The 27,202-nt window shown below is 37.8% G+C and overlaps 1 protein-coding gene across 2 annotated transcripts in view; it reads left to right on the top strand.

Moving 5' to 3' along the window:
* PDGFC (platelet derived growth factor C) overlaps positions 1-27,202 on the top strand; it is a 219,346-nt gene that overhangs the window by 104,138 nt on the left and 88,006 nt on the right. For both annotated transcript variants that reach the window (XM_033857426.2, XM_073805625.1), the window contains exon 2: positions 23,997-24,192. In XM_033857426.2, coding sequence (XP_033713317.1) covers positions 23,997-24,192 — 196 coding nt within the window. The remainder of the gene's footprint in view (positions 1-23,996; positions 24,193-27,202) is intronic.

Below are 27,202 nucleotides of genomic sequence, written 5' to 3' on the forward strand. Positions count from 1 at the left end.
CGTATTGTATATGTACAGATACATTTCAGTATATTATCAGATTTATGACAAACATGGTTAAGGACAGCAGCTGAGACTATTGTGTTAAAGGGGTCCCCAGGTATAACCAGAGTGGGCAAAACTATTATTTTTAATCTAAGTGGTAAATAGGGGTTTAGTGATCTTATGTGTGGTGTTTTAAAGAGGTTTATTTTTATAATCTTGTTAGCTTTTTTTTTGTTATTTATTCTTTAATTGGTTTTATTCCTTTAAAATATGCCATTTGATTATTGAGAACCAAAAAAGTGTAGATTTCTCAGGAAAACTATTTGAGAACTAGACCCCAGCGTTATAGGACAGGCACAGGTGCGTAAGTTAAAAGCCTGCAATTGATACATCTTTGGTGACACCTTTATCTTTCTGTGGACACACACGATCAGGATTCCCGTGTTCATTTACAATAATACTGAAGTGTTATTGCCTAGCCTATAACTTTTTAAAAAGTAACTTTTATTTAAGCTTGTGGCTAAAGTACTTAAGCAGTATATTCTCTTTAATAAATTTTCCTGGAGTGTGTCTTAACTCATTTTCACTTGAATTAAATATTTAAACGCACTTTATATTAATCCATAAACAAACACCTAAATATATAGGTATTGGGCAAAAATGATTGAAAGTTTTAAAGTAGAAGACAGTTGTAACAGATGAGTTCTCTTATGCGTGGCCCATTAAAAGGGTCAATTTCTTCATTCACTTTTTAAAAATTATTATACCTGCACCATTTCTTACCTTCAACCAAAAGCGTAAAACAAAAACTCAGAATGACACAGTAACTTCTTGTGTAGCCTTACTGGGTGCTTGTGATTACTTGTTTGTTTCCATAATTTACAGTCTTTACCAGGAAAATAGTTTTAAATCTAATCCTTTTTAGGCCTTTTCGTCTATAAATTGCCTAGATTTGTTCCAGTTCCTTCCGTTTGTCTCTTTTCTTCGTGCTCCTGTTTGCAAGGAATTTCTTACACACTTCCCATCCTCAGCTGATTAAAACTCTCGCGTTGGCATCTCCCTAAGAGAATTTGCAGCTGCTCCTACAGACAGCGGTTTATTGGAAGGAATACTGAGCATTATGGCCTTTTCCGCCCCACGTTGGTTCTCTTTGCACCGTACTCTCGACACAAAAAAGCTTCTGCCTGTGAAGCGTTATTCTGTTGACCTACAGGATTTTCCTCCACGTTGACTTTTAGTATTTTGAATCACTCAGCATTCAGTGTTTTCTATGATCTTTTCCCCTTTACTGTTTCCTTTGTCCAGTTTCTTCAAAGAAACTTTGCAATCATTTTATAAAGCATAGCTTTTGTTGTCATATAACTATAGCAAGATAGAATATACAAATCAATGGCATTAAAATTGGGCTAGACTTTGGAATACTGTGTGAACATGGACGGGTGAGGAAGTCATTTAGTTCCCCATAAGAAGTGGTTCTGTATTAAGGATTTCTTAATCTTCATGGTGTTTACCTATCAGGGGCATCGGGACTGAGCATTCTTTTGAAGCACTCATTCCATATTTCTCTTTTAAAACAATAAGTTTGTAATAAGCCTTGTGGAAACAACTTTGTAATATCTATTTATAGGTGAAGAGAATAAAAGCCATTTAAATACGGCAGGGATAACGTCTTCTTCAAGAAGATTATGGGGAAGAGTGAGTTTCACAGAGACGGCGTACTGGAGAGGAAAGTTCTTAGAAGCAGGAGATAATTATGTGCTGTGCTCATCTTTTCACTCCATATTTAAGACAAAAACATTCTTTAAGTTCACTTCAGCCTTGTGGCTTTATAACACTATGAAATTTGTCTGAAACACTGTAAACTTTTGTCCTAATGAAATTCCTTTGGTTGAGATAAATGGGGAGAGGAAGAAGAAAATCCTATTAAGGTAAAATGAGAGAGAGAAAAAAAAAGACTCTTTAAAGTGTAATAAATGGGTAGAAAAAAGTGAAGGGAAGGAGAAATAGGAGGCCTGAGCTGGGGAAGTAAGTCAATCATTTTTGTTTGTAGACTTTCCTGGTTTGGCTCTGACTCCAGTCCTTTTGGTATCCTCTTAATGGATAACAGGATCACAAAACTACAGAACTGTTAAGACAAACAGTCTGACTATTGTATAGTTACATTTAAGGCATATTGTTAGATGAATATGAATTTGTTAATTCAACAGATACATATTGTGCACTTCCTGTGGACCATGTATTACTCTAGTTGCTGGGAATGTAGCAATAAACAGTCCAGACAGGATGCCAGCTTTCGAGGGACTCACCTTCTGGTAGGGAGAGAAGGGCAGTGAAGCAAATGCATGTTACATAAGATGATTTCAGATAAGTACTGAGGAAAAACCTGAACGCAGCGTGATGAAGAACCCATTGTAAATAGTGTGAAAAACTCCTATTCATGACAACTACACAACTGCTGCCTTTCAGTTCGTGTGAAAGAAGGTGTGTGAGACCTTTGTGAAGATAATTGAAATTGTATGGAAATAGTAGCTGGAGAACTGTTAATGCTGTGCAGGTGGATTAAGTGAGACAGTGTCTCTTCTGGTGATGGGAGCCAGCCAAGCTTTAGAACACTTGGACAGCTGACAGTTTTGAGGGCTATATGCAGTGGTTACTTTCTCCGCTGTGCATCTGTTTTTATTCCCCACCCTTGGACTTGGCTTTGGGATGTTGTCACAGATCTGACGTTGGCATTTCCTAGCTGACAGGAGCACACTCCTCAGCAGTTTTATACTTGTTCCTTCCATTTTCAGTAGCTGTCTTTGGAGTTGTTCAAATCGTCTTAAAAAGAAAGGAATACATAAACTGTAAATAAGTGAAGAGAGAAATACCATGCTTACTGGTGGGCGAATTTAACATTACAATTATGTAAAGTATCCTCCCATAATTTTATAAATTCAGCATAATTTCAATGAAATTCTTGTAGAATTTCATGGAACTTGATTAGCTAATCTGAAAACTGACGTAGAAATGTAAGGGGCCATGAGTAAGTAACCAAGGCATTGAAGCGTATTATAAAGACATAATCACCATGTGGTGTTTTTTGTATAAGAATAGGCACATAGTACAATGAAGAAGAACAAAAAAACCAGAAATTGATTTATATACATACAGCAATTTGATTTGCGAGACAGAGAATACAGAAATGTTTAGAATATTGGCCATCCATATGGGAAAATAAATGAAATTAAACATGATTCGTACCGTACACAAAAACCTTTTTTAAGAAACATTCAGGGGTGAAATATAAAAGAATATCCCTTTGACCTTATAAGCTATAGTTCCTTAAATAAGACGTGAAACACTCAAAATTGACTCCTAATATTAAACTTTTGTGTATACGTGTGTGAAAAAACCGTACCAACGTTTTAAAAAAAATCAGAAACAGCTTCCCTGTTCATTGTGTTCACTTAAAAATTCACTCTGATGAAACCAGACATGAATAGGCATATTTGGGGAAATGTGTTTACTTCCTAAGTTTGTTCCTTAAGGAGGTATGGGATTATCAGTATTGATTTTAATATAGAAGATTTGGTTCACTTATCGGTATGTCCAAGTAGTACACGAATATGCTGTTACTCGCAGGTGGCAAAACTCTGGTCACAGAACAGGAAGAGCAAGGTTGCTGTCTGATCAAACTGAGTAATCCATACTGAAGACAGTTGCAGACACAACAGTAACCAGTACGTATGGAGCACTAAGCGTGTCCTAGGCCACGTTTTATTTTAAAATCATCTCAATCATATTAAATTGGCCATGTAGTGTCATAAACAAAAGTTAAAGTAAAAAATAAGATTTGGAGGCTAACTGGCTGGTGAAATGGTGATTCCGTTTATAGAAATTAGAAAAAAAAAAAGTAGAAGAGGATCTAGACCTTATACGTAAGTTTGGAGTAGGAAACATTGATTTACAGGACTAGTCAGACACTTGGGAATGTGATTGTGACTTGGGAGAGAGTTCTGAGCTACTGCTCTATGCTTGTGGAAGATACGGACTTCAGTCCAAGAAGTAAGGTCGCCAAGGATTTGGGAACATAGAATACTGAGGACAAATTCTTGCAGAAGAAGGAACTCTAGGTAGAAGAGGATGCAGTTCTGCAGCATCTAAGATGTCTAAAGTAGGAAAGGAAGTAGGAAGAGACGCCGGGTAGCACGATCAAATGAAGCAGTTAGAAGAGCAGTCGGTAACTGTCATATCGTCCCATTGGCGGACGGTAGCAAACTATTATAAAATCAGCCTCTGAAAATGTATGAAAAAATTGTAGGCTTCTGATTTTGGAGAGTTATTTTTATATATCCATTTTTTCCTTGGGTGATTTTTGTTCATTGTAAAACATTATTAAATGAATTCTTTAACAGATGCACTTACCTTTTCAAAGCTGGTGACAGATAATCCTTAAATAGCAGTGTTTCCACAGGAATCATTTTGAGAAAAATTTGTTTTTGTAGTAATAAAATTTTATTTGACTTTAAAATGACCTGTGAAAGATTTAAGTTCCCAGCTCAAGAATTAGTTTTACGTTAGCTAAAAATATTCCGTCTGAACTTTCAAAATGCTCCTTTTTCTTTTTAATGACAGGTACGGCTGATAGTTGCATGACATTCACAGTATTTAATATCCTGCCTTTATTGCCACAAAATACTTATTCATGCAGTTTCTTCACATGACATTACTTTGTCAGCGAATCCCATGATTTGGTCTTTGGGGCTTGAATTTAACTTTCACATTTTTCTTTGACACTTCCATAGATTCTTAGCACTGCATCAGTTCTTTCATATTGGGGGTTTATGGTTTTAATTTTAAGAACTCTGTTTAAAATATTAAAACTAGCTATAATCACATGCTCGTGAACAGCAAGAGAGACACATCACTTAAAACAGGAACGCCCTGAGGTTATAGTGAGCGTTTGTCAATTCTCTAAGCCTTCTCTAGGTGATTTACTGCTTTGCTTAAGGTCAGAGCCGGCTGTGGGACGCTTGGTGGCTAGGTTCGCTTGAACTGATTGGCACGTACACTTGGCCTTGGCCGTGATGTCCACGTAGCGCTTCTGCCAACTTCCACCTGGACCTTCACCAGCCACCACTGTCTCCTGAAGCAAACGGAGACCTTAAGTGACTATAGAGACTTAGGATATGCCTTTCAAAGTCACTTAGTTCAAGAGGTAGAAAGGTCACCTAGCATTGTTGCTTAGCGCTTTGTGCTTCAAGTAAGTGACACCCGAGTGTGGAGCAGTGAGCCCGGGCCCACCAGGCCGCAGCAGCCCGGCTCCTGTCTTATGCCCTGGACTCAGTGGACGGTCAATGAATATTTGTTGACCGCAACATTTAGGCATAGCTCTGAAGTCTAATTCTACTTAGAATATGTTCTGTCCATGATTTACTAAACATGTCAGCTTCATATGCATGCTAAGATATTTTATTCTTGACTAAAACATGAAATTTGGGGGTGAAGACATTTTTTAAATTATAATTAAACTGCTTTTTAGGACTTTTATTATATTGGACTGTTTATACCCTACTGCGTGCTATACTTCTTATGGAGTAGGAGAATATGAAGGATATGAAGGAGATCACAGTTACTGAAGTCTCTTCTCCCCCTCACTTACACTCGACAGGGACAAGTAGAGAATGATGATGATTCCGGAGCCTTGCATGAGCCTGAGTCCAATGCTGATTGAATTTGTACTCACTGTGCACTGTTTTCCCATACATTTTCTGTACCATGCTCACTAAAGAAAGAACCTACCTACTGTACATTTGTCAAGAAAAAACTGTTTTAGTTAATATTATTGAGTAAAATATTCAACTACCTACAGAGGACTTAAATATATACAGTACTGTTGTGTTTTGAAACTTTCTCTAATCTCCCTTATGAAATAGAAAGTCTGGTGAAAGATTTTAATTGCATTATAACACTTCTTTAAGAAGCAAAAAATAACAGCATATGCAATCTTTGTGATAACTGCTTTTCAGCCTGACTGAACGGGCTTTTGGGTTGTTAAAACCAAAAGTAGATGAAAATTTCTAATGCTGTCTTAAGTATCTTCTGAAAATGAATCGGTCACCAAAGAACTAGGATTGAATTAGATCTGCTTCATGCTATCTGACCCCCTGCATGGCTCAGGAGAACCACAGCCCATTTCAAAGTACGTGAACTCCTGTTACTACCCACCCTAAGGGTACAGTTACAGCTGCCCCAGAAGAAGGCAGCTTTGTTATCAATCCATGCCTGCAGGTGGGAGCATCTTCCCTGGGGGCAGGGGGGGCACATTGATAAATACCGTTTTTTTAATTCTCTGTGCTTATGATGTGTTGTTAGAAGTTAGAAATGTTCTCCTTGGTGGAGCAGTGATACCAGAGTCTCCCTAACAGTATTTCTTCCTGGTTCAGTCTAGGAAGGTTGTATCTTTCTAAGGATTTGTCCATTTCTTCCAGGTTGTCCATTTTGGTGTATAGTTGCTTGTAGTAGTCTCTTATGATCCTTTGTATGTCTGTGGTGTCAGCTGTAACTTCTCCTTTTTCTTTTTTTTCTTTTTCATTTCTAATTTGATTGATCTGAGTCCTCTCCTTTTTTTCTTGATGGGTGTGGCTAAAAGTTTATCAATTTTGTTTATCTTCTCAGAGAACGAGCTTTGGGTTTCATTGATCTTTGCTGTTGTTTTCTTTGTATCTATGTCATTTATTTCTGCTCTGATCTTTATGATTTCTTTCCTTCTACTAACTCCCTAACAGTATTGCTGTAGGACAGTTCACGTGAGTGCCCGACAGTTACTTGTCCACAATTAGCGCTCAAACGTTGGTAATTGCTCTGTCCTTTGCACTTATAAACTATTATAGTAAACAATCCTTCTTGTTAAAAAACTATCTTATATTCTTTTATGTATACATTTCTTTTACGTATATGTGTTCTTTTCCCAATTCTTTTCCATTAGAAGTTATTAGAAGATATTGAGTATAGCTCCCTGTGCTATATAGTGGAACCTTGTTTATCTATTTTATACATAGTAGTGTGTGTGTGTTCCTCCCAAACTCCTACTTATCTCCCCCACTCCTTCACTATCCCCTCTGGTAACCATCATGTGTTTTCTATGTCTGTGAGTCTACTTCTGTTTTTTGTATACATTTCTTGATAACAAATCTTTAAAATTTCTCCAGAAAAGAGAATATTTGAAGAATATCACTGAAAAGTGAATGTAAAGAATTCTTAGATTGTTCTAAATTACACATTTTAGATACATTTTTCCAGGAAATATTTTAAACACTTTTATACAGTTGCACTGGAAGTCTGAAATATTGTCATTATTTTTATGTAAGAAACATGCTACACCTACTATGTGTGTATGTGTGTATATGTGTATATATGTGCGTTTATGTATGTGTACACATACGTATATATTTTATTTACTCCAAAACTCGAGTTAGTCTTTCAGAATAATTTTCTTTTTTAATCCCTGATTGCTGAACTGTTTACTTTTTTGCACTGATGCTGTTTTACCAAAATGGTTCTGTGTTCGTTTTGCTTTATAATGGACAAGTTATTTTTGAGCAAAGCCTTCTTAGCCTTGATTTCATAGATAAAAGGTGCATGGATAGTTTCTAGGGACTGGATGGATACTCTGAAATTATATGCTATTTTGTGAAAATTATGAGCGTCTGTATTTAGATATATAATTTTCTGGCTTGAACATTCATATCTTTCATCAGGTTCTCAAGACTTTCTCAAGCCACGGTTTAAAAGGATCAAAAAATAGCTCTTGTTATACTTGGTTCATCAGTTCAACATTCTTGAGGAATCCTAGTTTTATAATTGGAGCAATTATAAAGGAAGAGAGGATTATAGGCATTATTTAGCAAATTATATCAAGGCTTGTTTTCTGTCTCAACAACTTCCTACATTATTATATTCTGTATAGACCAGCCTATATCATGCTCTTCGCCATAATGGTGCTATTGTATTATCCCACCATCCCATAATGCTCACAATCAGTTCTTAACATTACCTTTTATACCTCTCATCTGGCACAGAAAAATAAAAGCATAACGCTAACTAAAACACGTTTTGATCTTGGAATCGTGTAAGAAAGGGAATTGTGAAGTGAAAATCTCAACTTTGTCCGTGTTTCGTATATACGTGTTTCTAAAGTCTGACCAAGAGAGAACGGGGATTTTTAGTTTTTAAAATAGGTACTTGACTTTTGATCTCAGAAAGGGAAAAAGAGTTTCTTCCCTGAATATGATGCTCTATAGATGAAATCTTACAGTTGCTTGAAGGTTTCTTTTTGAGATCTCAAAGATACAGTGAAGTAATTCCAAATGTGAATTTAGTATAACTCAATTCCATAGAAACAGCTTTGATGGCGTGGCAGTAGATTGCTGGCGTCTTTGCATATAATGTGAGGGATTTTGGTTGATTCTTCTAAAGGCCAGAGATCTTCAGGGAGCAACAGTATGCCAGGAGTCTACCCACATGCCATCCTTTTTATCTGCTGAACTTCCTTTGTCAATGTGTTTGCAGCTGCAACATGGGCCTTTCCTGTCAACACATGTTTATTAAGTGTCTGTTTTGGGTGAGGTGTTATGTTATTTTGGTGGGGGGATACCTTAGGAAAAAAACAAACAATGAAAACAAAGCAAAACAAAAACCTAAGCAAAATCCATGATCTTTTGGAGTTTGTTAATGAAATTACACACAGATACTTTAAAAATTGAATAATCAAGTAAGTAAATGATTATGTGCGTGAGACAGCACTCACTGTGAAAGGTAAGCAGTTTTTACTTTTAGTATAGCTTCATTTTTCTATAGTTTTTAACCCTAATTGAAGGAAAACATACACTTAAGAATTCATCACACAGATGTTCAGGGTGAAAGATTTTTTTATTTAGACACAAAAGACCTGGATTGAAGGTTAATGCTGTCATTTATTTATTTTTATTTTTTGACTTAAATTTTATTTTATTTTGGGGTCCATAGTAAACTACACTGTCCATTTCCCTGAGTGAAAAATTAAGAGAATTAAGAGCTAAACTTTTAAAACCAGTTCAAGCACTATCTCTCTTTTTTTTTAACATCTTTATTGGAGTATAATTGCTTTACAATGGTGTTAGTTTCTGCTGTATAACAAAGTGAATCAGCTATACGTATACATATATCCCCATATCTCCTCCCTCTTGCGTCTCCCTCCCACCATCCCTGTCCCACCCCTCTAGGTGGTCACAAAGCACCGAGTTGACCTCCCTGTGCTATGCGGCTGCTTCCCACTAGCTATCTGTTTTACATTTGGTAGTGTATATATGTCCATGCCATTCTCTCACTTCGTCCCAGCTTACCCTTCCCCCTCCCCATGTCCTCAAGTCCGTTCTCTAGTAAGTCTGCATCTTTATTCCCATCTTGCCCCTAGGTTCTTCATGACCATTTTTTTTTCTTTTTTAGATTCCATATATACGTGTTAGCATACGGTATTTGTTTTTCTCTTTCTGACTTACTTCGCTCTGTATGACAGATTCTAGCTGCATCCACCTCACTACAAATAACTCAACGTCATTTCTTTTTATGGCTGAGTAATATTCCATTGTATATATGTGCCACATCTTCTTTATCCATTCATCGGTCGATGGACTAAAGTACCTTTTAAATGATCTTTTATCTTCTCCCAATTAATAAGGAATTTATCATTTGTTAAGGAGTACCAAACTCCGGAAGCTGTTTATAGTTAGAGGTAGAATTAATGTCAAACTTATTGGTCCAAGCACTGGAATGGAGCCAGAATCCAGCAAATCAGCAATAACTGGTAAAAATGTCTCCCGATTCCTTGGTAGTATTAGAAAGGTCTCACAAATAACTCGTTAAAAAGTGGTTAAACAGAGAAAGTTATTAGGATTGTGATTTTTGCTGTTTTGTTGTTGTAACTTACCTTGAAATAACGTACTGTGAAAGCAATAGATATTACCAAGTTTATGAAAACAAAAAGTTCTACTCGGTGTGCTGAGTTGACTAAAGATGCTAAGAGGAAAACATACACTAAAGAATTCATCACGCAGATGTTCAGGGTGAAAGATTTCCTGATTTAAACACAAAAGACCTGGATTGAAGGTTAATGCTGTCATTTGTCATTAGGGTAACCGTGTGCCCAGGTTGTCTGGGGACCGTCCTGGTTTATATCTGTGGTCCTGACACAGTTAATAATACTGCCCTCTTTCAGGGTTAAAAATGTGTTGGTTTGGACAAGAAATTATATGGCCAACTTACTGTGACGACCAACTCTATCTTTACAATAATAAAGTTTGCGTAATACATTTGGTCTTTCAGGCTGTTGAGGTAGCCGGAAGAAACCTGTGTATAAGAAAACATTTTGTAATCTGAACCTGATTTATAAGAACTAGAAAGAGGTGTATAAATATTAGTGTATTCATTTGGGCAGAAAGACTACAGTGACTTGTATACAGAGAGTGGTTTTATTTTAGTCAGTCATTCTCGAACAAATTTGGTATTACTCTTGTTTAAGTGGTTGTATAATGCCCTAGTTTCCCAGAATATGTTATGTTGAAGTCGAGGCACAACCAGACGACGAAGAATATTGAAACCTAGATTTTACTTGTGAGGAGGAGAAGGGGTAGATTCAAGGTCCCTTTATCAGTCGGAAGGAGAAACTTAATTCTGCCTAGATCTGAGAAGCCATGAACTAAGCATCGTGTGGACCACAGAACCTTGGCAAGCAAGAGTCAGCTCACCCTTTGGAACTTTTAAAAATACAGTTTCTGGGACGAGATACTAGGGGATAGTTATTACTACTTCACAGGGTTGTTAAAAATATTAAAGCGATAATGTGTACGGAAACATCGGGTCCGTAACCTGCAATTTTGAGTAGCTGCTTGATAAATACTAGTTGAGTAAACGCGCAGGATCTGGGAAGAATGGAGCGTCAAGGGAATGTATCCTACAAAATAATGCTCTTTCTTTAATTTTTTTCTATGCCAGCCAAGACCTCTCCCTTCCGGATTGTTACGAATGACGATGAATACGAGTTCATTTGACTGACTCAGATAACACTTATTACAAACTTTGTGCGTCTTCTCAGTCATTCAAACTATTTTGACTTCCAAAATCTGAAACTGCAGATTCTGAACCCCCTAGATTAGGATTTGAGGTCATCAAAAGACTCAATTTTACTATCTCCATCTACTGGCAGGGAGGAACTATCCCCAAGCATCTGGACTGGCATAGAAAAGAGGAGAGAGAACATTTGAAAGGTAAGCGGAACATATATTTTATTTACTCTCCATTTTAAACGTTTCTTATACACGCTTGACATCATCTCACGTGATTAAGGTTTACACAATGAACCCTGCTAAAGCAGAGAATTTCTTTAGGTGGGATCACATTCTTACCTGATTCTTCGACGTGAGCAAGTGTAGACTTGACTGTTTTCCTTTCATAGTGGGAGTCCTCACATCCTTGTGCTTCTAAACGTCTGGCCAGTTGTGCCGGTGCTTCAGGGCTGTTTTCATATTCCTAATAATCTGCAGACTGCAGCATGCTTACTGAAACATCTCTGTTCTCAATTGTGTATTCTCTGATGTGTTCAAGGTAACGTCCCCTGGCATATTGCTTTGGCTGTTATGGTGTAGAGAGACTAGCAGCATGTTTCTCAAAGTGTAATTGATTATTCTGGTGTTTCTTAGAGTTCTTTTTCATCCTTCGTTGATACTTAACTTTCTTTGGCAGAACTTACTGAATAAAAGGTTCTTGTTAATTCCTGAGTAAAAGTCTTAATACATTTTTTTATATCAGGGGCTTTTTCTTGGTATGTTGCTTCCCCATCGTAAATCTTTTGTTCCGGATGACTTTTAACAGGATTACAACATTGCAATCAAATTTGAAAGTATGATGGCTGCTATAAAATAAATATTTTGACGGTTTGTGTGGCTCTGCAGGAATAGATCTCTGTAAATTTAAATCATGTGTTTTAAGTGATTAGTATAGTTGTTCTTCAGGCTTCTGTTATGAATATCTTTCTTTAAAAAGCCTGATCTCTACTGGAAAATAAGAGTGATAGATAGCCACATGTCAAGGTAATTAGTATTACTACAGTTGCTGTAATTTAATTAAGTACAATTTGTACTTTTTCTCCCGCCAGTTTTCTCCTGCTTCCCCTCACTCCCTGGGCATGTGTTTCCGTAACTTTGTTCCATTTCTTTGGACAATTGTTTGATTTCTTTCAGAAGAGGGATGGATGGATTTATAGGAAACATGGGTGGAGAGTTTTCAGCATCAAAATCAGATTTCATGGGCAAGAATTTTCAAGGAAATGCTCTGTTGAGACAGGTCTGTTCCCTTGCTGGGAGGTCACGAATGCAGCTGGTCCATTTGCTGGCTGGAGATTACAGTCACGTAAACAGTGCAAATACCACGCAGAAGGATTCTTAATCTTCTTGTGGCATCTGACACCGTCCAGTCTGACAGACGTATCCTCAGAATCTTCCCTGAGATCAGAAGCTAGGGGAGTAGGTATTTTTGAATAACGTTGAAGGAACCAGTGATAAGGAGTGTCCGAGAGTCATCCCTCCTCACAAACGAAACTTCCAGTGGACTCTGTAAAGTTCAGTTCAGTTCCTGCTTTGAAATCGTGTTCAAAATTCAAAATATGTCTCTCCGTGACTCTGTTCCATCCTGTGTCTCAGCTCCTCTTTTTAGACCGCTTGTCTCTGGATCTTTGGTTTGATTTTAAAACTATTGTCATAAAACTAGCTGTTGCGGGAGAACTCTGCTAACGGTTATATTCAGGCCAATTATTCGACATCTTCATGTTTGTGCTTATTTTCTCCCTTATAATAGCCCAACTAGATGATAAAATAACATACGCTGAGATGAAATAGCTTGGCATGATTTGATATCTCCTGGTCATTATAAAAAAATGCCCTTGCTTTGAGAAATAAAATTTAAGTAATCTATTTCCCCACCAAAATTATGTGTTTTATTGATATTATTCATTTGCGACTTCCACTTCTTTTAAAAGTCTCACAGTTGTGTTTTATACACATTCTAACATCGCTTTACGATTGAGGACAGTTGTTGGTTTTGGAGGGTGGGGTAGGGAGGTGATGTTTTCTAGCAGGGCAGAATGGTTAGAATATTCATGAGCATAGGTCTGCTTGACCGTGGCCTGTGAAGGGCAGTCACGCCCAGGGTAACTGCTCTTCTCTTATTCCTGCTATCTTGATGTGGAATTACCACTGAAACCAAAGATCCTGCTGCAGATGTAACTTGTAAACCTCAAATGTTGCTTACGGAAAGAGCTGCAAACCCAAACGCTCTCCATTATTGAGAGTGTTTAATTAATAACATTTAAAACATAAGATGGGAGGACACGATTTGCATAGAAGTGACCAAATTTATTATTTTTCCTATCTTTGGATGTTACTCGTAAGAAACTCATAGGCTCATTACCTATAAATTATATGCGTTCATCTTTAATGATAAATATAACTAGAAGCAGCAAAGTCTCATTCTTCAACACTGATGATGGTTGAATATATTAAGGCTGAAACAGATTCCTATTTTATTGTTTCTTAGAAATCATGTATTTTGCCTAATTCAGAGTTTAACATAAGAGAGAATTTTAAACATACTTTAAAAATTCACTTAAGTCATACGAATGGCCTTATTTAACGAGTAAGTTTGTACTGATTACTGTTTCATGATTATTTTCCTTGATGCATTTTTTTTTTTTTTTTTGTGGTACGTGGGCCCCTCACTGTTGTGGCCTCTCCCATTGCGGAGCACGGGCTCCGGACACACAGGCTCAGTGGCCATGGCTCACGGGCCTAGCCGCTCCGCGGCATGTGGGATCTTCCCAGACTGGGGCACGAACCCGTGTCCCCTGCAACGGCAGGCAGACTCTCAACCACTGCGCCACCAGGGAAGCCCTCCTTGATGCATTTTAAACATCTTCCCATCAAAACGTCACTACTGTACTAGACATTGTGTGTTCACAAAGAAATAGGTCACTGCTTTCCACATTGGAAATTGCTGGTAAATTCCATCTGAATGGTGTAAATGATATGTCCAGTGCAGATACAATACACTGGCAGATCCTGAGTCTCCAAATGGACTAGGTTCTTTATTGGACATAGCTTTTCTTAAATAAGCATATTTGTTTTCTTAGAGGTTAAGTAATATGAATTTGTGCTTAATCATGTGTCATAATATTTCACGTAAATACATTTCGCTGCTTAAAATATTTCAGAGCTCCTGGTAGTTAATGTAAACTTTCTACACTGAATAATAGTTTTAATTCAACAGGAGAGTCAATTAAATATTGAAAAAATGAAATCAATAGTGAATCTTTAAAGTGAACGTTTCTTTTATTCATTTGTCTCTGTTCTATATTCTGGTTTCACCCGCCTTGTGGTATGTAAAATAGTGCACCATTTAATGCAGGAGAAAAACTAATAGCATTGCTCCAACATGTTTCTGTGTAATGGTGTGTGTAATGTGTGTGTATACAATTACATTCGTTACTAATTGGTGTGCAGTAAAGGCTTTAAGGAGATTCTGTGTTTATATACTTGGCGATTTATCCTGCAGCGTAAGAGGTAAGAAGATTATTGCCAGTATGTCTCCCATAATTGAGCCTTCACTGAAAATGTTATGTCATACCCCATTGTATAAAACCCAAATAGGTTATTTTTACCACTACCTTAAGGCTAAAATACCATGCTGTCAAATCATTACCATTTCTATATCTCGTGCCGCAATAGCAGAAGAACTTTACAGATCTTACTTGCCGTGTCCTTTGTAACGTTAATCCAGATATTTTCAAGCATGAACAGGGAACACCAGTAATAATCACGCCAGGATAATGGGCCTGAACCACGGCCCATTTTGATTTTGGTCGCATGCGTAAAAATCTTAACTCTAACTCGAATAATAGTAAAAGTGATTTGTTTAGTCATGTACCCGAGGAGCCCAGAGATGGGCTGAATTTACTGCGTGGTTTGAGCTGGGATCTGGTTCCACTTTGCTGTACTGCTGTGTGTCTGTCTACTTCTGTGCATTGACTTTTCCATCAGACTGGATTCTAATGTGACAGCTTATTGGCTACAGCAGCTCTGGACCTTACTTCTGTGCCCAGCATGGTCTAATCCCCAACTGTTGAGGGGGAAAAAAAAAAAAAAAGCCATTGGATTCACTCTGGCCCCTTAGAGCCATCCATGCAATGAGGGAAATGGACTCATGTTGACTTTCCAGGCATATTTCTGGGTAGAGTCAACCAGGGCTGCTTCACAGCGCTGGTGGGCAGGGGGAGGGATGCTATGCGGATGCCCGTGTATAAACTTTCCCTCATTGCATTTGGAAGATTTGCTATGAACTTCTGAACATGGGCGCTCGTTTCTTACCGTTGCTCATAGGTAGGTAGGAGGCTTATGGCTGAATTCTTTTACTTCTTTTTAGATACAAAAGAATTCAAACCTCTTTTTAAAGATAGTGCCAAGTCAAAGAAATGGCATATTTCTACAAAGTTATCCTCTTTCCTCCTTCTGCAATCAGCCTGTAGAAGGGAATCAGAAATTTGCATCACTGCCGAAAAATTCCTGCTTCTTGCGTCATCAGTTTGATCTTTGTGAAATTGGATTCCGTATACATATTGACCAATTTTGCATTATCTTCCATAGCAATCTTCTATTTACTAACATCAGAAAAACTGGATACCTGATAATAAATTTTCTTTCTCACTGTGTTTGAATTAGGTCGAATATGACGGACAAAGTTTCTCCTTCACATACATACTGATTTGTAATTATCAAGGTGGTTAGTTTATACGAGCATCGTTTCATATGAACTTTAAAACAGTCTCTGATTATCTTTAGTTCATAAAAAAATAAACCTTGATATCAAGTGTCTTGCCTAAAATAACAGATTTTTTAAAATTAATTCATTACTCTATTTTTGGTTGCATTGGGTCTTCGGTGTGGCTCGCGGGCTCTAGAGCGTAGGCTCAGTAGTTGTGGTGCACAGGCTTAGTTGCTCTGCGGCATGTGGGATCTTCCCAGACCAGGGCTCGAACCCGCGTCCCCTGCGTTGGCAGGCAGATTCTTAACCACTGCGCCATGAGGGAAGTCACAAAATAACAGATTTTTACTGTCAACTGATTCATAGTTCAGAGTTAAGATAAAATAATGACAATAATTGTGGCATTCTCAGTGTGGTAAAATTATAAAACGTTTTATTTTAAAATGAGTTAGTATGTTAAGAAAATGGCAAATCTCAGTAATGAGTAATCTGTCACCTTCAGCTGAAATATATATGTAGGTTATAATAGATGAACTTGGAGTAAATATGAATTAAGGGATTTTAATTGGGGAGGAATGTACATTGTAAAAGCTTCTTATTCTCATATGTATTGTCTCTGGAAACTTATGAATGAAGGATGGAATGTTGAAACTGTTTTATTGCCAAGTTCCAAGATATCAAGTTTCTTTATACTAACAGTATGTACTATGTGGTACCATGTGCCAGGCATAGAGCTAGATACTGGTTACAGACTTCAAAATCAGTTTTGCCTAGAAGATTTTCTACCTCACTAGAAGTTCAGAGTGTGGCAGAAAAGACAGAAACGTCAGCCTACGCGTGATGATTAAAGTATGCCGTCCTACATAGAGAACAGACTTGTGGTTGCCAAGGGAGAGGGGGTGGGAGAGGGATGGATTGGGAGTTTGGGATTAGCAGATGAAAACTGTTATATAGGAAGGATAAACCACAGGGTCCTACTGTATAGCACAGGGAACTATATCCAATCTCCTGGAGTTAAACCATAATGGAAAAGAATATAAGAAAGAATGTATATATCTGTATAACTGAATCACTTTGCTGCACAGCAGAAATTAACACAATGTTGCAAATCAACTATACTTCAATAAAATACATTTTTTAAAATGCAGCCCTAAAGGAATGTACAAAGGGAATTAAGGATTACATTCCATAAAAGGTGACATCTGAAGTGGGTTTTGATAATTGAGTATGTATTTACTAGAATACCTAGTCTAGGAATGATACTAAATGACAGTCCTAGAAGTTGTCACATTAAGAGGACAAGGCTTTGTCTTGTTCTGATGTCCCAAGCCCTTGGTACAGTGCATGAAACATAATAGGTTCTCAATATATGATTTTTGACTATTCATTCCCTTGAGGCATAAAATGATTATCTCCTGGAATAAATTCAAGAACTTCCATTGGGCATATTTTAAATAATTGCATTTGTTTTTATGGCTTACTGAATATAGCAATCTTTTATTTTTCCTTAGTGAACCTTTTTTTTTGCAATTTGTAAACAGTTTGAGGTAGACGACACTAACTTTTTTTGATTGTTTTATTTTGCTGTTGTTTTAAAGTATGGGAAACAGTAGATGGAGCCAATAAGAAAACAAAAACTTGAGCCTCAGTTTTTTTGTGTTATTGTATTAAGTATTATTGTACTTTTGTACAATAGTCAGAATTTAGAATATTAAGCATGAAAACAAGGTACTTCTATATAGTTTGGAATTTATGGAGAGCGATTTCTTTGCGCTGTGGAGTTCAAGTATACGTTCTCGCTACAGAATCAAGTAAGATTAGGTGAGATTACTCTGGATTTTCTAGGCAAAAAGTGCCAATTTATGGAGCCAGTGAAACTAGCAACAAATATATGTTGGTATGTGTGCATGTATATATATGTCAAATGATTTTAACTAACTTTTGTTAAAAGTGAAATTTGCTAATTAAGAGTTGATGAGATTGAAAATGGAAATAGCCGTATAAAAAACTAGCAAGATTGAGATAAAGAAGGATTATCACAGGCAAAAAAAAAAAAAATAGTGAGCAGATCAAAGCACAAGTGAGACCAGTGCGCATGTGTATGCATCAAGGAAGGATCTGGAAATAGGTGCACCTGACTATTACAGAAATACCTTTTCTATTGCAATTTGAAGATAACATATATTTGGAAGTAAACGCATCAAAAATCTCACAAGACACCTGTGAAATCTACCAGTTTATGGGGACACATCCCTACGCCCTCCCTATGTGAACAGGAACCAGAATTCTTCAGAACTTAAAGCTAAACCAAAACTGGAGGCCTTTCTTTTTACCTCATTCTTAATCCTCCAGGTCTTTTCTGCTATTGCCAACTTAAAGCGTTAGCATGGAGAAGGACGGATGGTTTCTCTCTCTTTAGGAATTACATCTTGCCCACAGACTTTTTTTTTTAATGTTTATTTATGTATTTATTTTGGTGCTCCGGGTCTTGGTTGTGGCATGCATGTGGGATCTGGTTCCCTGACCAGGGATGGAACTTAGGCCCCCTGCATTGGGAGCGTGGAGTCTTGCCCACTGGTCCGCCAGGGAACTCCCTACAGAACTTCTTTTTTGATGTTATCTTTTTAAATAATACAGATTTTCAAGCATTAAATTTTTTTTTTGCTTTTCATGATTCTCTTACTCCTTCCCTCTTTCGTTCTTAATAAATATACTTTTTTTTTTTTTTTTTTGCGGTACGCGGGCCTCTCACTGTTGTGGCCTCTCCCGCTGTGGAGCACAGGCTCCGGACGTGCAGGCTCAGTGGCCATGGCTCACGGGCCCAGCCGCTCTGCGACATGTGGGATCTTCCCGGACCGGGGCACGAACCCGTGTCCCCTGCATCGGCAGGCGGACTCCCAACAACTGCGCCACCAGGGAAGCCCAATAAATATACTTTTAAAGGGGCTAACAGTCTGAAATGCATGGCAAATATTATGAAATTGCTTTGGTTTTACTGTTAACTTATTGAGTACATACAGATGTGTAATGATTCTTCATAACTGAATTGTATGTGAACATATTTAGTCAACAATTTTAGAGTCTTCACATTATTAATCTCCCTTCTTTTCCTTTTCTATTGTTAGTTTTCAATACTCTGACCTCAAGGAGGGTTGGGTAGGATAATATGAAATGGTGTTAATTTTAATTTTTAAAATTTAGTGTTTATGTATATATTTTCACTCTTCATGCTGTCTTATCTGGATGAACAAGACTTATCTGGAAGAGCAAGACTTATTCCTGTTGAGGATGCATTGCAAGGAGTATGTTGTAAACACGTTAATGATTGCTGACAAACATTTGTTTCATTTCTTTGGTACTTCCGTTGAGTGTACTGTCCATTGTTTAGGAAAAGCAAACGTTCAATAAAGTAGTCACAAAATAGGTACTTGTCTCATCCCTAAAACCCTAGTAGAGTTCTGTGTTTGGAAGGACGGTTTTTAAGCAGCTGAGCTACGAATGCAACGTCTTATTTTGGTAGATCCTACTCTTTGTCGCTTCTTTTTTTTCCTTTTCGATTATAGGCCTTGTTGTTTGAGATTTACATGTAACGTTGACAGTCATGTGCAAATCATATGTATTTGGTGGCAAACCTCACTGCGTTCTGAGATGATTTTGGGGCAGCAGCAATTTAACTTCAAAGGAAATTTACAATTCTTTTACCACAAATAAGGCCTAGATTTGCAACCTTTAAATTATGCTTAATTATAGTTTAATGGAATTGTGGACTATAAAGGAAAAAATAAAGATGTAAACACAATCTAAGTATATACGTTTTAGCCATGTGCTTTTTTGACTGAAGATATAAAAATAGAACTCAGATCTTTTAGTAGCCGTGTAGTTTACGCATATGAAAGCATAAACACTGTTATATTTGTAAACAGTGCTGTGGCTGATATAAGGCACTCTTGTTTTTTTTTTTCTTTTTTGAGACAGAATGGGGCAAATAATATATTTTAATAAATTTGATTGGAAAAAATTAATTCATTAAAAGAAACATTAGCTGCCAGAATGAGAAGGACTCTTGATATAAGCTACTGCTGTAAAACACGTCTGACATATGCAGGCTATTGTATTAAAAGTTAGATAGTGGGGAAATAATCTCATTTTTTAAAGAAATCTTTGAAAACAGACAATGTATTAACTTAATTTTAATAGTAGATTATAATCATTTTCTTTAAAAACTTGTCAGTATAGAGGAGAATTCATCTAACTTGATAGATCCTTCTGTGTCCTTACGAGATCTACTGGTGCTAAATTATGTGCACAGGAGAGGTATTGATTATTTGATATATGTTAATATAACCTATGGCCATATCGAACATTAGCCCCCAATGAGAGGGAACGTGCTTTTGCACAAGTGATAATTATAAATAATAATTATTTAATTTAAACATCCTATGGCGCTTAAGGCATATTTACTAATATGATGATATTCCCCATTATATGCACTGTATATATTCAAAGGAAATTATGTTTGTCTTTATCTTGTCTTAGGCAGTATAAAATCATACTTAACAGACTCATTGTTGAAACAGCTGAGTTTAAGAGAATGAAAAAGCTGCTTTAAAAGTATTTGGGGTGTTTTAACAATAAAACAGGTATTCTTTAACCCGAATCATATTCTCACTAATAAATAACCCTTGACATTGTCTTTTGAATTCAAGAAGTCTCTTAGAGCATATTCTTAAGTTGCATTTGATCAGTGTGAAGTAGGTATTTTGAGTCACATAAATACTAAATGAAAAGTTGCTACAATTACTCTAAGTGCCGTTGAAGAACGAAGGGCAAAAAGACATACTTGCAAATCAAACAGCTTTGCGCACAGCAGAAGGTATATTAATTGTCTACTGTTAGGTAAGAAATCACCACGAACCCGCAGTTTTATACACCCTGTTTGCTCTCAGCTCTGGAGCTCGGAAATCCAGGCCTGGGAGACTGGGCTTTTGCTCCAAGGTTTTACAAGACTAAAATCAAGGTATGAGCGAGATTCGATTCCTTTCTGGAGGCTGGTGAAGAGTCTGCCTCCGATTCATCGAGGTCTCTTGAGGTTTCAGGATGAAGCCCCCTCTTTCTCGGTACCTCTCAGCCGCCCACATCCTGGGCACACAACCTGCTCCCTTTCCAAGGCCACCACACAGAATTTTCCCCATTGAGTGTCTTCACACTTGGAATTTCTAAGATCAGGAAGGGCCAGCGTCTGTTAAGGGCTCACCCTATTAGGTTAGGCTTCTCCTATAATCTAACTTTGGGTTAACTCAGAGTTAACTGACCTGATCCTGGGAGTAATACCCCATCCTTGTCACAGCTTCCACCCACTCAAGGCAGAGGCTCCTGACGCATGAGGGACATCGGGGGTCGCCTCAGAGTCTGCCTTCCAGAGCGGGAAGCAGGGTCATTGGTGTAAAATCATGGAGAGAGCACGTGGAGTTGAAATACTTAGCAGGCAAACTTGGCATGGAGGAGTCCATTGGTCAAAAAGGAATTAGGATTCACAGATCCGTACTACTGTCTATAAAACAAATAACCAACAGGGACCCACTGTAGAGCACAGGGAACTGTACTCAGCGTCTTGTAATGACCTATAATGGAAAAGAATCTGAAAAGAGTAGATACATATGTCTGTATCACTGAATCACTTTGCTGTACACCTGAAACTAACACAATACTGTAAATCAGGTATGTTTCAATTAAAAAAAGGGAAGTAGGGTATGGGAGTGAAAGAATTGAAGAGGAAAAGGCAGAAAACCATAATAGAAAGAAAAAAAAAAGAGAAGAAAAATGTAGTTTAGTATAAAATGTCAATGATTTAATAGTCCTTAGACAACTCTGTATGGCACAGTTTGATGGGATGTACCTAAAAGGAGTCCATAAAATGAGAATTTTTTCATATTTCTGAAAGTAACTATGCATATATTGAGATTGGATGTTGGGAAATGGGCAAATAAAGGAAAAATGGTGCTTATAAAGTAATGATATTCTTCTCTCTGTATGATACTGCAAATACAAAGTTCAGTCTTATGAAGCATATCTCTAAATCATGAAAACTAATGAGGTATTGGTACAGTATAATATTGTGGTCCTGATGTTATGAGTGTATCAAAGTTGAACAAAAAACGTGTCGGGTGTTGTGCCATGCACATTACTTCATGTGTTCAAGGTGCAGTTTAGGACTTTTAAATTGTTTTAGAAATTGAATAAAAGAGTCTTTAACAGGTTTGTTTTTTTTAACTGGAATTTAGCAAACAATGGATTGGATTTGCATGGCCTGAAAAAGTGTAACTGTCTTACTTCTTAGATTTTCTTCGTGTAGGTAAACAGCTGCTCCTTTTCCAAATACCAATTATTTGTTTCCTCTCATTATGAACTCTCAGTTGGGTGGATATAAGAACACTTTTGAGCCAGGCATGCCCTGTTTGCCATCAGACTCATTGCCCACCCTTCCCTGCTTTGCTCTGTATCTCAGGGAGCTACGTTTTCAGGCTCACTTGCCCTCTGGTTCCAGGTAGGTTGGCCAATGGGAGGCGCTGGTTCAAAAAATGAAAGAAGGGGAGTGGGGAGAAGCAAGGGTGTCCCTTCTCCCCTTCTCCCATGGTTTGGGTAGCATCTCTGACAGCAACTGCATCCCCTTTGTGGTGTGGCTTCAGTCACCATTCTCAGCCCCTCCCTCAAAGACCAGACTGGCCTCTGCTGGTGGTACCTCTCTGCTTCGTCCTGCCAGCTTCCCACTGTTGCTAGGTAACCCTAGTGAAAGAGGAGGGAAGGAGGCAGGGCACAACCTTTAAAAGAATGATAAAGCCATAGTACATGACAAAGACCAACTAGGTCTAAGACGCCCGAAGATTCAACTTCCAGTAGACCTTAAGCCTCATTATACGCTCATTGAAATACATTAGCAGGCTAAATGACACACCCACCAGTGCCAGGACAGTTTTGATGCCAACCATAAAAGGTCGGAAAGGTGGGCGGTGGCCCAATTCCTGGAAATCCCCACCCCTTCCCCAAAATAGTTAGAATAATCCTCTCACTCATTAGCCTATGAAATCATCAGCCCATAAAAACTAACCATGCCATATTTTGAGACTCTCTCTCACCTTCTGAGGTGGCCCACGCTCTGTCTGTGGAGTGTGTTTCTCTCCAAATAAATGTACTTCTTACCTATCACTTCATCTCCAAATTCTCTTGCGACGAAGAAAGAACCTTAAATTCACCGGGAACACTAGGAGGTTTCTTAGCTCTTCCACTACCTATGTAACAAATCCCCTGTATTAAACCCCTTGGTTTGAAACACCTAGCATAGTGTCTATATTCTGACTGATTCCTGACTCGTACAGATATTGATCTGATGCCTCTTCTTCAATCGATTTTGATGATTTACTTTTTGGGGGGAGTCACTTATTTCATGTTGATTTCAAATTTGTTGAGTAAAGTTGTATATACTATCAAAAAAAAAAAAAAAAAAAAAAAAAAAAAAAAAAAAAAGAACACTTTTGTCTCTACGCTACTGTGTGTAAAATAGATAAACAACTGGGACCTACTGTATAGCACGGGAAACTATATTCAATATCTTGTAGTGACCTATAATGGAAAAGAATCTGAAAAAAAATCTATATATAAATGAATCATGTTGCTGTACACCTGAAACACTGTAAGTCAACTATCCTTCAATAAAAAAAAGAACACCTTTGTCTCAACAAATTGTTTCAATTTGCCCGTCCCCTCATGTCTCCCCCAACAATCTAAGCAAAAGAAGAAGATATTAATAACAATGTATTTTGGCGTTTCACCGTGTAAAAGGTTGCCATGCCTAATAAACTTGGAAGCGATTTTATACTGTATTCTCCTCTTAGAAATTTAAAATTCGTGTTAGCCTTTTAAAGTCACTGAGAAGTCCTGCAACATTTCTTATAATTTCATATCTTCATAGATCGCTGTTAGTTCCCTTACAACAAGAAATTGATACCATTGCTTTGACCTCATTTCGTTTTTCGAGGTCATTTAAGGGTTGAAATCATGTAGTAATTACAGTTCATGGGAAACTTTGGGCTTGTATTGGTTCCCTTTTTTCAGAAGTTATTTTGAAACCTGTAATTTTTGAAATGTCTGTTCTAAGTGTGTGTCTATGCTTATGTTTTTACTTTCAGGAGTACAAGATCCCCAGCATGAGAGAATTATTACTGTGTCTACTAATGGAAGTATTCACAGCCCGAGGTTTCCTCATACTTATCCAAGAAATATGGTCTTGGTATGGAGATTAGTAGCAGTAGAGGAAAATGTATGGATACAGCTCACATTTGATGAGAGATTTGGGCTTGAAGACCCAGAAGATGACATATGCAAGTAAGTGATCATACTTGAAATTCCAACAGTGTAACAACTGTTACAGTCTTTCAAGTTGCTTCATTTTGAGGCTGTGATTTTAAATGGCATCTTTTGTTCTCTTACGTTTTTCTGATGATCCAAGAAATTTACAACCTTATTTAAGCTCTGTTTCTATCTACATCTGATAGTAATTTGAGGTAATATATGGTAAAAAAAATTACATACAGAGTAAAACAATTTATAAAATGAGGAATAGAGAATCAAAAGCCAAGTAAAGGAATGAAGGTTGTGCCAGAGTTACCACGAGTGCCAAAACTTTTACATTTGAGCTTCCTTATAGCCAAATCAATAAGATAAATAGTAAGCTATAAAAAGAAAGAGCAGTGTCCATGCATACGTTTTATCCATACTATCCAGTATCCATAGATACGTACATACACCCAGAACTAAGAAATTTGAATATTTCATTACAAGGAAGAAGTCCAGTTCTGAAAGCAGAATTAAACATTTAGGCTAACATTATAGTTGGCCAGGTAGAAATTTATCATAATTCTCCTAGAAGCTTTCATGAACCAGAGTCAGCTGGAGTATTTCACCCACGCAAAAGACCACCTACCGTATGTCATACAAATATTAGTCTTTAAATCCTATGTGAATATACTTGTCAGGGTTGGGTGGTCTCAGGGAAGATTTTTCACTTCACTGGCGTTTGTATGTCATGAAAATATTTCACTTGAGCTTCTTTGTGGGGTTCTTTATTTTCCCTTTGATATACAAGTTAAAAGAGAATTTTCTCTTTATGGTATATTTCAGATAAATATTTCAATACAGATAAGATAAACTTTATACTTGCTGTCATCACAATTTGTATCTTTAACATTTATATATAGTTACATTTTTTCTTTCAAGTTCTTTTTTCTGTGCCTATGCGTTTCAGGTTATTTTTTCCCTTACATCTCTAATTTTAGGCTTTGAGAAGGATAAGTTATTCTAGCTATTTTTAGAGATGGTGTTATTCAACCCTTCATTTTATAGATAAGCAAACAAGCCAGAGAAGTAAAGTAGCTGCCCTAGATCTCATTCATGTTTTATAACTCAACACGTACTAAAATCCATTTTTCTAACCCTCGTAGAGATGTTTTCTCACCATGCCGTCCTACACCTCTTGCCTTCTTTTCATGTGGAGGATCGCATAATGTTGTAAAAACTGCAGATGGTTTAAGGTTTGGCCCTCCTTGCAAAGTAGCAAGTTAACCTACCACAGTTTCATGGATGCTGATTGCAGACAGGAGGCTCCCGGGTCCGAGACAAAGGATCCGTGACAGCAGTGGCAGTGACAGGAGTTCTGTTCCCACAGGTCAGTGCCGGGAGGGCCGCGTGACACCTGCACGCCCGGCTGGACGTGTGTCGGGACAGGCAGCGTCCTGTGTGCGTGCGTGTGTGCACGCGTGTGTGTGTGATGCATGTGAGTGGTTAGATCGCAGAAGATAAACTACCGTCCAGGACGCCTACCGCAGCATTTTGTGGCTTGACGTCACGCACCATAGGAGACTCGAGAAAAGTGACTCTTCCAATAGTTGTGAAATCCCTTCTTTTTGTGCTTCCTTGATGTACCTTCCTATTATTCCTGCACATATAATCATTGTCTTAAGTTTCTCTGTTTTTCCTCGACCTCCCAATTTTCTCTGTAATTTTACCGCATGTACACATCTCCCTGTGAACTAGCCTGTAAAAATTGTTTTGCCTCTTTTGAAGTATATATCGGTGGGGTAATACTACGTGCTTACTCCTGTGACCTGATGCGGTCTGATGTTTCTCCAGTTCACGTGGATGCAGAGAGCTCGGATCCTTTGCTTTCTGTGACGGACCGTACTCCATTGTATAAATAGGCAACCTTTCTTGTCTTTTCCGCTTTGATGAATGTCTGGCTTATTTCCAACGCTCCTTGCCCAAAGTGCAAGAAAACTTTCTTCGAATCTATAGCTGAGAATGGTATTGCTGTCTTAAGAAATTAATATTTTCAACTTCATGAGGTAGAGTTACATTATTCTTAAAAGTGACCAATTTACAGTTCTACCAACAATATACAAAATTTTGTTTTTCTGCATTCTCCCCAACCTTTTGATTTGGCATTCTTTTAATTCTGGGTATTACAGTAAGTGTAGAATTGTACCTTAATGTTAATTCCTATTTGTTTCTTCTTATTAGCAGTGAGCTTGAAAATTTTCATATTTTTGTTGGCTACTCAGATATCCTTCGCTGTGAAATGCCTGCTGATGTCTTTTGCCCAGTTTTTACTGGGATCTTTGGCTGTTTAAACTTTGGTTTCCACATTTAAGTCCTTGATTCATCTGTAATTCATCTTATCGATGTGAGGTTCTTCACTAGGGTATCACATAGAGTCCTGACATCATTTATTCATTTATTTATTTAATTTTTATTTTTTATAGTACGTGGGCCTCTCACTGTTGTGGCCTCTCCCGTTGCGGAGCACAGGCTCCGGGACGCGCAGGCTCAGCGGCCATGGCTTACGGGCCCAGCCGCTTCGCGGCACGTGGGATCTTCCCGGACCGGGGCACGAACCCGCGTCCCCTGCATCGGCAGGCGGACTCTCAACCACTGCGCCACCAGGGAAGCCCCTGACATCATTTATTGAATAGTCACACTTTCTTCCAATGATGTGCAAAGCCAACTTACAGGTCAGATTTTTGTATCTGATCTGGCCTGTTTCTCGGTTCTCTGTTCTGTTCCTTGGGTTTACTGTGCCCCCCTGTGTACCAAACTGACCCTGTCTCAATTACTGTAGCGTTACAGAAGCGGTGTGGTAGGGAAGTCGCCTTGTTTTCCTCTCCTTTTCGAGCATCCTCACCATTTTACTTTTCAATATATGTTTTCAGAAATAGGTTACCAAGTTCCTTGAAAACTCCTGCTGTGATTTTTATTGAAATAGCCTTGCACGTATAGCTCATTCTGAGAAGAATTGACATCCTTATTGTAACGACCTTTCTGTCCTTGAGAACTTTATGCT

Source organism: Tursiops truncatus, chromosome 5 (assembly GCF_011762595.2).
Source record: "Tursiops truncatus isolate mTurTru1 chromosome 5, mTurTru1.mat.Y, whole genome shotgun sequence".
NCBI classification, from domain to species: Eukaryota; Metazoa; Chordata; class Mammalia; order Artiodactyla; family Delphinidae; genus Tursiops; species Tursiops truncatus.